Below are 12,317 nucleotides of genomic sequence, written 5' to 3' on the forward strand. Positions count from 1 at the left end.
TTGAGGTTAGGAAAAGGGTTCCCTTATAAGCAAAAAATATACTTAACAAAAATATAAACGCAACCATTTCAAATATTTTACTGGGCTACAGTTCATATAGGGAAATTAGTCAATTGAAATAATTGAATTGGGCCCTAATCTATTGATTTCCCATGACTGGGCAGTGGTCCACCCACTTGGGAGCCAGGCCCAGCCAAACATAATTTGTTTTCCCCCACAAAAGGGCTTTATTACACCCGGTGGCTGGTATCAAATGATCCCACAATTGAAGAAGCCGGATGTTCACTTTCAGGGATGCAACAAGATGGCGCCGACAGAGATGGTCGCCTCGCTTCAGGTCCTTAGAAAACTATGCAGGTTATTTGTTTTATGTATTTTATCTTACATTGTTAGCCCAGATAATCTGAAGTGTTTTTACATACAGCCGGGAAGAACTATTGGATATAAAAGCGATGTCAATGTAGCATCATTACGACCAGGAATACGTCTTTCCCGAAGCAGATCCTTTGTTCGGACCTCCACCCTGGACATGGAATCTTAACCCTGAGGCTGACCCAAAACAACGCGGTCGCCACAGAAGAGGCAGATGGAGCGGCCTACTGGTCAGACTCAGAAGGCGAGCACACCATCCACCGCTTCCGAGCATATTATGCGCCAATGTACAATCTCTAGATAACAAGGTGGACGAAATTAGGGCACGAGTTGCCTTCCAGAGAGACATTTCACAGAAACATGGCTCACTCAGGATATGTTGTCAGAGTCGGTAGAGCCACCCGGTTTCTTCACGCATCGCGCCAACAGAAACAAACATCCCTCTGGGAAGGAGGAGGGCTGGGGTGTATGCTTCATGATTAACTACTCATGGTGTAATCACAACAACATACAGGAACTCAAGTCCTTTTGTTCACCCGACCTAGAATTCCTTACAATCAAATGCTGACCGCATTATCTTCAAAGACAATTCTCTTCGATTATAGTCACAGCCGTGTACAGCCGTGTGATGACCCATAGGCAAGTTCAAACCGGGCCATTTTATCTGACTGCTGCCACCGATTGAACATAGACTCTAAAGAACCTATCACTTGGTCATGCATTACATAAATGTGTTGACAGGACAGAAAATTATGCCATTACATGCCTCACCCATATTTCACATTAAAATAGTGGACAGTGAAAACATTCACATTTTTTTATTTAAAAAAACAACAGTATCATGAGCAAGTTAAATACTAAAGAAATTGTGCAAAAACTGAAAAGGTATCCCAAAGTACAAAATACGGTATCGTTTCCCCACACAGAAAATTCATACAAGATGTTAGTTTTATGCAAGTATTTGCATTGTCAATGAGAAATGCAGTGAATATACAGTACCAGTCAAAAGTTAAGACACACCTACTCACTCAAGGGTTTGACTTTCTTTTTACTATTTTCCTTCAAAGAATCCTCCATTTGCAGCAATTACAGTCTTGCAGACCTTTGGCATTCTAGTTGTCAATTTGTTGAGGTAATCTGAAGAGATTTCACCCCATGCTCCCTGAAGCACCTCCCACAAGTTGGATTGATGGGCACTTCTTACGTACCATACGGTCAAGCTGCTCCCTCAACAGCTCAATAGGGTTGAGCTCCGGTGACTGTGCTGAACACTCCATTATAGACAGAATACCAGCTGACTGCTTCTTCCCTAAATAGTTCTTGCATAGTTTGGAGCTGTGTTTTGGGTCATTGTCCTGTCATAGGAAGACATTTGCTCCAATTAAGTGCCGTCCACAGGGTATGGCATGGTGTTGCAAAATGGAGTGATAGCCTTTCTTCTTCAAGATCCCTTTTACCCTTTAGAAATCTCCCACTTCACAACCACCAAAGCACCCCAGACAATCACATTGCCTCCACCATGCTTGACAGATGGCGTCAAGCACTCCTCCAGCATCTTTTCTGCATCTCACGTTCTTCTTTGTGATCTGAACACCTCAAACTTAGATTTGTCTGTCCATAACACTTTTTTCCAATCTTCCTGTCCAGTATGTGTTTTTTTGCCCATCTTTTCTTATTATCGGCCAGTCTGAGATATGGCTTTTTCTTTGCAACTCTGCCTAGAAGGCAAGCATCCTGGAGTCGCCTCTTCACTGTTGACGTTGACTGGTGTTTTTCGCGTACTATTTAATGAAGCTGCCAGTTGAGGACTTGTTTAGTTTGAGAAACAGGCACTTCACACTAATGTACTTGTCCTCCTGCTCAGTTGTGCACCGGGGCCTCCCACTCCTTCTATTCTAATTAGAGCCAGTTTGTGCTGTGAAGGGAGTAGTACACAGCATTGTACGAGATCTTCAGTTTCTTGGCAATTTCTCGCATGGAATAGCCTTCATTTCTCAGAACAAGAATAGACTGACGAGTTTCAGAAGAAAGTTCTTTGTTTCTGGCCATTTTAAGCCTGTAATCGAACCCGCAAGTGCTGATGCTCCAGACACGCAACTAGTCTAAAGGAGGCCAGTTTTATTGCTTCTTTAATCAGAACAGTTTTCAGCTGTGCTAACATAATTGCAAAAGGGTTTTCTAATGACCAATTAGTCTTTTAAAATGATAAACTTGGATTAGCTAACACAACGTGCCATTGGAACACAGGAGTGATGGTTGCTGATAATGGGCCTCTGTATGCCTATGTAGATATTCCATTACAAATCAGCCGTTTCCAGCTACAAAAGTCATTTACAACATTAACCATGTCTACACTGTATTTCTGATCAATTTTATGTTATTTTAAAAATGGACCAAAAAAAGTGTTTTTCTTTCAAAAACAAGGACATTTCTAAGTGACCCTCAAACTTTTGAACGGTAGTGTAACTCTCGGTCTTCCTTTCCTGTGGCGGTCCTCATGAGAGCCAGTTTCATCATAGAACTTGGTTTTTGCGACTGCACTTGAAGAAGCTTTCAGTTTTTGAAACTTTCCAGATTGACTGACCTTCATGTTTCAAAGTAATGATGGACTGTCGTTTCTCTTTGCTTATTTGAGCAATTCTTGCCATAATATGAACTTGGTCTTTTACAAAATAGGGCTACCTTCTGTATACCACCCCTACCTTGTCACAACACAATTGATTGGCTCAAACGCATTAAGGAAATACATTCCTTAAATTAACAGGGCACACATGTTAATTGAAATGCATTCCAGGTGACAACCTCATGAAGCTGGTTGAGAGAATGCCAAGTGTGTGCAAAGCTGTCAAGGCAAAGGGTGGCTACTTTGAAGAATCTCATATTTTGATTTGTTTTACACTTTTGGTTACTACACGATTCCATATTTTATTTCATAGTTTGTCTTCACTATTATTCTACAATGTAGGAAATAGTAAAAATAACAAAAAAAACTGGAATAAGTAGGTGTCTGAACTTTTGACTGGTACTGTATAACACACCAGTGTTCCATCAGCATTGTTTAGTTCATTCTGACATACTTTTTATTTTGGGGAAAATTCAGAACATAGTAAAGGACGTGTTCTGTAAAGGATGGCTATGATAAAATTGCAATCCAAAAAAATACAAAGAAAAAAGGTAAGTCTGTGGGGCGAGTTAAATTCATGTGTAGACCTACGCCTTCTGTCAGGAGGGCATGTGGAGCCGTGATAAAAGTTCAAGCACTTTTGATCCCTTGCCACTGGGGGAGTCATGGTTATCTCGTGGGGTCATCTCCAGCCCATAGAGGTGCTCAAGGAAGCTATACAGGGAGGCTAGCTGATCTGGGTACCCCTGTTCAAACACACGCAGAAGCTTGAAAAGCTTGTCCAGTGCATTGCTCAGGCCCTCCTGGGGCAGGGGGATTGCCATCCTATCAACGGGGAACACGATGCAAAGCTGCCGGCCAGGGGCCTCCAGGGGCCCCACGCTCACTATGTAGGGCTGAGCGTGGGAGGCAGACTCTGGGCCCTCCAAGGAGGTAGGGTCATAGAATAAGGAGGACACCTCGGTGTCCATCTGTAGAGGAACAAAGGAGGAAAGGTCTTTCAAGGGGGTTCTTCAATTACATTCCTTCGAAAAGTCATTGTTACCCTTCTAAAGTTGCCAACAATTTCCTTCTAAAACTCTGCTAGTTCACAAACTGTTACTCTATATGGCAATGAGGAAATGTCTGAGTTTATTACTCTGATCAGGAAGTATAAAAAAAAAAAGATTAAATGTTGCTCACCGGTACAATGTCCACAAGATACCGAATGGCCTGCCTGACACTGCTCCTGGAGGGTAAGGAGGCTCTACTGGTGTTTGTTGGTGGTAGTACATAGATCAGGACCTTCAGCATAGTCAGGGTGTAGGAGTCTGCAGAGGAATCAGAGGGGAACAAAGCTGTGAAACTTGGCATAAAACAACTCAAACAAAACACAGCAATGTACTCTGACCCCTGAGTAAATCATACAGATAATTTTCAGTCAGTCTGTCAATGGTTTATTAGGAGGTTGACTGTAAAGTGTCTATTCCATGTATACTGAACAAAAAAATAAACGCAACATGCAACAATTTCAAAGTTTTTACTGAGAAATAAACATTTTGTGTATATGGACAATTTCTGAGATTGTATATTTCATGAAACATGGGACCAACACTTTAGATGTTGCGTTTATATTTTTGTTCAGTGTAGTTAACCTCTGACCTCCTTGCTGTGTGGCAGCCAGTTGGAGAAGTGCTGAGATGTCTGGGTGTTTTTCGCACTCTGCGATCTGGTACACCCTGGGCAACACGAAAGACGACCACTGGGCCAGGAAAGAGTGGCCTTTACCTGGGAACATCCTCTCAAACTCCAGGTCAATCTGAACAAAGAAACACCTTTCAGATCCCAATAATAAACATAGTCACCAATGGGTTGTTCCACTTCAAAAAGCACAAGAAAGAGGATTTTTTACGCCCACCGACTCAAATTGTTCTGAAATCGTTTGTTGTTCGGAAACTGGTACAACAATCAATTCCACAAATATTCTAGTTTAAAAATATAGATTTTATCGTCTGAGAAATTAAGCTAATTGATTGCATCCAAATAGGCTATTTGAATTTATAGGACTCATATCATAATCAATAAATAGACATGAGGAATCCAAAGGAATACTCAAGTGGCCAGCTTTTGACCACGTCTTTGATTCCTCATACAGTATCTTACCTCATTGTTAGTAAAAAGTTTGGTTCAAATTGGATGTTAGGTACTATAATATTTCAGAAATATATGAATCCTATAAATTAAAAACGGGCCATTTTGGGCGAAATCAATTAGCTTAATTTCTCAGAGATTGAATAATATATCATTAAAATAATGTTGCGAGAATGACATGGAATGAACCTAATTACAAGTCTATCTGTGGCCTTTCTAGTCTAGTGAGCATCAGTGGCTTTCTCCATGACGACTGGACTCACCGTGGCGGGTACGTCAAGAAAACGTGGGTACTCGGCCAACACAGCCCTCATACTAGGCCGTGTGTTGCTGATCCACCTCCTGCGTGCGTTGAATGTGAGGTCCATAGCACCGTGGATGGCAGGCAGATTCCTGGTCAGGGGCCTGGTTTTCTTCATCAGCTCCACCCACCTCTGCGTCTCCTCACTGGACTGGCTCTCCAGGAGCCCAGGTCCCGATCGAGGTCCAGCGGGGTCCAACAGACCTGGCTCTGGCCGACGCCTCTTCAGCACATACTTCTTCTTGTGGTCTTCAAGGGTGCGTCGAGAGTTGCGCAGGCGCGTCTCAATGTAACCTGTACGGGACAAAGGGTCGTACAAGTGTTCCTACACAGAGAGAGAGAGAAAATGAAAAGACATAATTGTCTGTTCAGTAAGTGAGAATTATGTGAATCCTACACTACTAATCAATTTAGCTCACGATGCCATTGATGCCAGCAGAGGGTGCACAGAGTCTGAGTCCTGGGAAGAGTTCCACTATGTGCTCTGCCAGCATGGTCTTCTGAGCAGAGGTAGGGTAGCTGCAGAGGACAGGAGATTAAACGTCAGAAACAGTTACAAAACATTGAGTCTAAATAGAAGAGAAAAATCTCAGATTTCTCAGTCCCTTCCCTTCTCATCCCAAACACACATACAATCAGCTCCTCACAATCCAAACTCCTCCACGATGAAGGACACGGAGAACTTTATGAGCTTTCTGCGGGACAGCTCACACAGACAGCCCTCCCTCTCGTACTCCCGCACCACCTCAGGACACAGCTGCTCCAGCCACAGGCGCAGGCGACCTACAAAGTCCTGTGGACCAGCCTCCACCTGCTCCTGCCCAAACTCACCGGCCTCCACACCACTCTGAGAATGACAGTTTTAGATAAGTTAAGGACTGAGGATCACATTATGTCAATTACCATTTAGCGCCTAATATGTTTTATGAGATTGTGAGGTCGGCGATCGAGGACTGAGTAGATGTGCTTTACTCACATTGGCAGGATGAGGCAGAGCAAGGGCCTCCTCAGCCATGCAGCATCTCTCCATATCAGGCCGCTCTGTTTTGATGTTGGTTGGGCTGAAGCAGGGGTGCAATGCATCCTGGGGCTTGGCAGCCATCTCTCCCTCCAGGGACACAGCCACAGTCCTCAGGTCTCCTTCATGCAGCCTGTGGTCATCTGCAACTGAACATTAGCAGAGAGGAGACAATGAGGAAGAGCATGAGAGGTAGCCTAGCAAGCCGCCTGATCTCGCAAACTGACATGAATGGTTCGCTGTACGGATATACCATTCATGTAAGCTCGCGATATCAGGCAGCTTGCGAGGCTACATTCAGTACACTGCAAGTCACGATATCAATAGAGGCTCTCTCACTAAGGCATTCTTTCACTACATTGAGTCAGGACTTACAGTGAGTGGCACCGCCCCCGTCAATAAGGGCCATGTCTTCATTGTGCTCCGTCTTGTACACTCTGTTCATCAGCTCCCACTCCTCTGGGATCCCCATGCCCTGACCCTCCTCAAAGTCCACCATCACTGGCCCAGCCGACACAAGGTCAAATGGGTCAGGCAGTCCAGCACAGTCCTCCACCACCTCCTGGGGATGGGGCTCCACGGTGGTCCTTTGTGATGCTTGGGAGGTTGAGCAAGTGGTCTGACCCATTGGATTCTTAATGTTGCCACGCCCAACACCCCCCCTCAGTCCTGTGTTACAGAATGCCTCTGAAGACCCAGCCTGCACCCTCCAGTCACCCCCACTGGGGGCCTCTAACCTCTGCTTCAGTCCCAGGGTGTCCTGGTCCCTCTGGGTCAATGAGGAGAGTCCCTGCTGCTGGTCCCCTTGGAGCCCGGTTAACAGACGCACAGTCTCACACAGCACAGACTCCACTGCTGTACGCACTGCCTCCTCAATGGCCCCGCCCAGTCTGTCCCTCAGGAAGCTGATGGACAACTGGACATCCATCTTGGCACAGCTCTACCTGGCTGTCTCTGTGACTTTAGACACCAACTTCAAGTTTCGGGCTCTATGAGATGATATGTAGCTAGTCTATTCAAAAGCCACCAAACCTGGGTATTGCCAAAGATTATCTAGTATAAGTTATTGCTTAAGTTCTTCCTCTCTGATAATTGATATGACCACATCTCTAAGCCTCTCTCACTTGGAGCGTCAACTAGAGATGCACACTGAGTAATATGAATTTTACTAAGAACAATCATATTAGCTCTCCACCCTAAAACTACAAATATCTTGGCAACCCAAAAACCAATGTCAACATAGCTAGCTAAGCTAGTAACATTACTACCATATTATGCGTTAGACTGGTGAATACATTCAGTTGTGCAACTGACTAGGTATCCCCTTTTCCCTTTGTTGTCCCCATTATTATAGCTAGCAACAAAACAGGCTCTCTAGCTAGCTAATCATTTCCTACAAGCTATCGCTGTAAATTAACAGATTCATTCAACTAGTTAACGTCACCAACATTTCACTGCAAATTATCGAAACAATACTTGACGTCTACGCGGGATTGGGACTTTAAACCAAAGTAAAACATTAATATATAAATTTTTGAAGCGTTCTAGCTAGCTAGCTATCGATTCTAGCTAGCTATCGTCCCCTAAATAAAACGTCATCGGCAAGAGGCAGCAAGCGTCAGAAGAGAACGGTGTGAAGCCATACAGAGATTTCAGCCATGGTATTCTCATTTTTCTTATGCTGTTTACCTTAACAAGCATCAGGTGACTATTTTTCAGGAATACTCAGGTACTTCAATTTATTAGTTTGTTCTTGTATGACCGGAAGTCCTATTTTCTTTACAAACTTACGAAGAAGATTGAAAGCTGTATTTATTTTGTATGTATACAATAACTAAGATACTGTTTTAAAGGGCATACAGGTCTGCTCTGACTTTACACGGTTATTGTTCTATTTAGTTATTAATACTCATTTCCAAAAAAAAAGGTCTTAGGAACATGTATATGTAAAACATGTTTTATTCATTTTTTTTCATGTTCAGTTTTCATTTGCACTTAAAAGTAGGTACCCTTTTATTTAAATTATTGATTTGTATTTTATTTCTCAGAATAGTTCCTGATTACACTAAAGAGGGTTTTTAGTCTATCTTACTACAAGAACCCTTAGTTTGGCCTTGAACATAATTTTCAGTTGAGTTGAATTGAATTTCAAAGCCGGATAATGTCTAGCTCAAAGTTTATGGAATAAGCTATTTTCACATTAAATTGACTTAAATGGTGCAGATCACGGTTCCTTATCGTTTACTGCTCCTACGTCTTTGACTCATCCTACTACAGTTTATACTTTTATATCATCTTTGTTGTTTTGTCTTTGTCCATAGTTTCTCTTAATGCTAGGGGGTTACGAAACAATGTGAAGCGCAAGGCCTTGTTTTTATTTGCTAAACAATTTCGAACAGATTTTTGCTTTTTTCAAGAGTCTTACTCAATTTCGGCTGATGACAACTTCTGGAGGTCACAGTGGGGCAACGATATTTGGCTTTCTGAACGCTCGGCTGGTGTCACTACAATGGAAAATACTTTTGGTGGTAATATTCTACACTCGGAATGTGACCCCTTTGGTCACTTTATTTGTCTTGTGATCAGTTACAATGACATTACGCTCATTACTGTACACTTCTACAGGTTCAACACCAAACATGAGAATGATCAGTTACAATGACAATACACTCATTACTGTACACTTCTACGGGTACAACACCAAACATGAGAATGATGAGTTACTTGAATCTATAGAGAAACATATACTTCATTGGTTATCTAAATTTCCCAATTCGTGATTATTGATAGGAGGGGACTTTAACATTACTATAGATAATTAAACTGATAGATGACCCCCAGGTAGGCCAACCAATCAGAATTTGGGTTTAATAATTTTTATGGAAAAGTTTGATCTTACTGATATATGGAGAGAGAGGTTTCCGGCCGACAGATCGTTCACTTGGAGTAACAAAACAGGTTCAAGACAATCCAGAATAGATTTTTGGCTTATATCCAAATGTATTGATAGTGTGTTACTGCAAATATTTATACTACTCTCCTCACAGACCATAGGGCCATTTACATTGATATCCAAATATTATGAACCTTGGTAGAGCATCCTACTGGAAGCTAAATAGTTCATTATTAAATAATGATATAGTTCAATTTGAGGTTAAAAATCTGCTCTCACACTTTTGGGAAAGGGCTTGTGAAGAAGAATCTTGTTGCAAGAACTGGAAGCTCCTTAAATTTGAGGTGTCCAAATACCTTAAATATGGTAGTAATCTTGCTAAGACCAGAAGAGCTGAGGAGGAAAAGGTGATCATTAAGATAACTTCCCTTTCTCAGAGGTCCCCAGCCGAAGATGGAAGATGGAACTAATTGAGTTACAAAATAAACTGGATAATATATATATAAATTAAAAGCAGAAGGAGCCTTTATTAGATCTAGGAAAAAATGGATTGAGGGAGAACAGAATTCATCCTATTTCTTTAGACTTGAGAAATTTCACTCTAAAAATAACACAATCCATAAGTTAAACATTGAAGTTATTACTGATGACCAAACATTAATCGCTAAATACTGTAGCAATTTTTACAGAAAATTGTATAGCTCTACGTACTGTCAGGAATCCACAGATATGTTTTTTAACTCACTGAATAATGTTCACTCTATCAGTGATATAGAATCTAAACAGTGTGATGAACCCATCAAAGTTGAAGAGATTATAGTATCAAACATCTAAAGAACAATAAATCACCAAGTGTTGATGGAATTACATCAGAATTTTACAAATTATTTTCTGAGCAAGTAGCTCCCTTCCTATTTGAAGTCTTTTTTAGAGAGTATTAAAAACAATGTTCTCCCTCCTTCAATGAGTCGGGGGTTAAGCCTAAGCCTAAAAAAGAAGTGCTGCTCATCGATAACTGGTGTCCAATTTGTCTTCTTAATAATGACTATAAGATAAGCCTTACTACTTGCAAAAAAGAAAATAAGTCCTGGATGCAATCATTGATGAAACACAGTCTGGCTTCATGAGGAACAGACATATTTCTAACAATGTCAGACTAGTATTAGACATACTTGACTACTCAGACCTAATAACTGAGGATAGCTTCATATTATTTTTTAGATCTTTATAAAGCATTTGACACAGTAGAGCGTTTCTCTTCCACTCCCTTGAGAGACTTGGCTTTGGGGATTTTTTCTGTAAGGCTATTAAGACTCTATGCAAATGGTAACAGCTCTATCAAATTGACATATGGCACCTCACCTAGATTTGAGTTAAAGAGGGGAATTAGGCAAGGTTGTCCAATCTCTCCGTACCGGTTTTTATTAATCACCCAACTTCTTGCACATTTTTTAAATAATAGTCCTGTACAAGGTATTTAAATAGCTGGTAAAGAAATTATTATAAGCCAGCTGGCTGATAAACTTTTTTATTTAAGACACTAACCAAATTCCCATATCGATCAATGTGATACAATCCTTTTCCAAAGCGTCTGGTCTATATCTTAACATTAATAAATGTATCAGAAGTCTAGATGCTTACTACATTTTAACCCTCTTATTAAAAATACCCAGAAGAAGCTAAATCAATGGCTACAGAGGGACTTATCTCTAAAAGGTAGAGTCCTAATAACCAAGGCCGAAGTTCTCTAGACTAACATGTGGCGCTTTATCTTTATATCTTGACAGTAAAATAAGCAAGGAGATAGACCAGATGCTTTTCAACTTTATTTGGAGAAACCGTACCCATTACATTAGGAAAACTGTTGTAATGAACACTTATGAGAATGGTGGACTGAATTTTCTGGACTTTACTACTTTAAATAATACTTTTAAGATCAATTGGATAAAACAATTCCTAAGAAGACCCACTTCTATCTGGAATTGTATTCCTCATCATGTCTTCTCTACTTTTGGTGGCCTTAACTTGTTTTGCAATTATAATATTGACAAAATTCCAGTGAAACTTTCTGCTTTTCATCGGCAGGCTCTCGTCATGGTCATTAATTTATAAACACAATTTTTCTCCACACAGATATATGGAATAATCGGGATATATTGTATAAAAATACTTTTGTTTTTAGAATATTGGTTCCAAAATAATATCCTATTGGTGAGCCAACTGGTAAATGCAGAGGGTCTTTTACTCAGTTACAAAGAATTCTTATTACTTTACAAGGTCCCTGTAACACCTAAAGATTTTGCAATTGTTTTAGACGCCATTCCCTGAGGTGTTGCTCTGTTATTCAGGAATGTGTCAAGACCTGACCCTCAGAGCCTACCTTCTATTGACCCATCAGTAGGAAAAAATTGTTTATTTTTTGGTCCATTCAACAACAGAGCGATACGAACCTTGTTTCAGCAGGATGTTGTATAGAGCCTGTCAAACAGGAGATGTCTCTGAAGGAAAGACGGATATCATGTTGTGGCCTTTAAAGAGTTTTAAGTTTGTCTATGACCTTATGTCATGCCTTATTGGAATGGATTTATTAAAATATCTGTTGGAAAAAAAGTTTGGATGTTGCCACACACATACCTACTTGTTAACTAAATTAAGAAAGTTTCCTTTAAAATTATTCATAAATATTATCCTGCCAACCACTATATGAAGAAGTTGAAGGAAAACAACTCAAATTGCTCCTTTTGTAATGACCACCCAGAAACAGTGTTGCATCTTTTTTGGGCATTGTATTCATGTAAGAAAACTGTGGCAAGACATGAGTAGATTTATAACACATTTATGAAGATTTTACACTATTGTGGAGAGATGTACTGCTTGGATTCTTTACATACGATAGAAATAAGCTGAAATATTTTTATGTAATTAATTTCATTATTCTTTTGGCCAAATTTCATATACACAAATGTAAATTTACAAACAA

General features: G+C 40.7%; 1 protein-coding gene across 1 annotated transcript; it reads right to left on the reverse strand.

Moving 5' to 3' along the window:
• Positions 1–1,174: 1,174 nt before the first annotated feature.
• Positions 1,175–8,047, reverse strand: LOC139364629 (uncharacterized). The gene is made up of 8 exons (XM_071101530.1): positions 6,820–8,047; positions 6,403–6,593; positions 6,074–6,273; positions 5,846–5,945; positions 5,389–5,751; positions 4,637–4,793; positions 4,178–4,305; positions 1,175–3,966 (listed from the first exon to the last, which is right to left on the reverse strand). The coding sequence occupies exons 1-8, from the start codon at positions 7,370–7,372 to the stop codon at positions 3,595–3,597; spliced, it is 2,064 nt and encodes a 687-aa protein (XP_070957631.1). The 5' UTR covers positions 7,373–8,047; the 3' UTR covers positions 1,175–3,594.
• Positions 8,048–12,317: the final 4,270 nt, after the last annotated feature.

This window comes from Oncorhynchus clarkii, chromosome 13 (genome assembly GCF_045791955.1).
Source record: "Oncorhynchus clarkii lewisi isolate Uvic-CL-2024 chromosome 13, UVic_Ocla_1.0, whole genome shotgun sequence".
Classification (NCBI taxonomy): domain Eukaryota; kingdom Metazoa; phylum Chordata; class Actinopteri; order Salmoniformes; family Salmonidae; genus Oncorhynchus; species Oncorhynchus clarkii.

Excerpts from the sequence above, each read along its gene's own strand:
- LOC139364629 (XM_071101530.1), bottom strand. The coding sequence starts at position 7,372 with ATGGATGTCCAGTTGTCCATCAGCTTCCTGAGGGACAGACTGGGCGGG. Across the intron at positions 6,594-6,819 it reads CGGGGGCGGTGCCACTCACT|TTGCAGATGACCACAGGCTG; the intron begins GTAAGTCCTGAC and ends GCTAATGTTCAG. Across the intron at positions 3,967-4,177 it reads ATCTTGTGGACATTGTACCG|ATGGACACCGAGGTGTCCTC; the intron begins GTGAGCAACATT and ends GTTCCTCTACAG.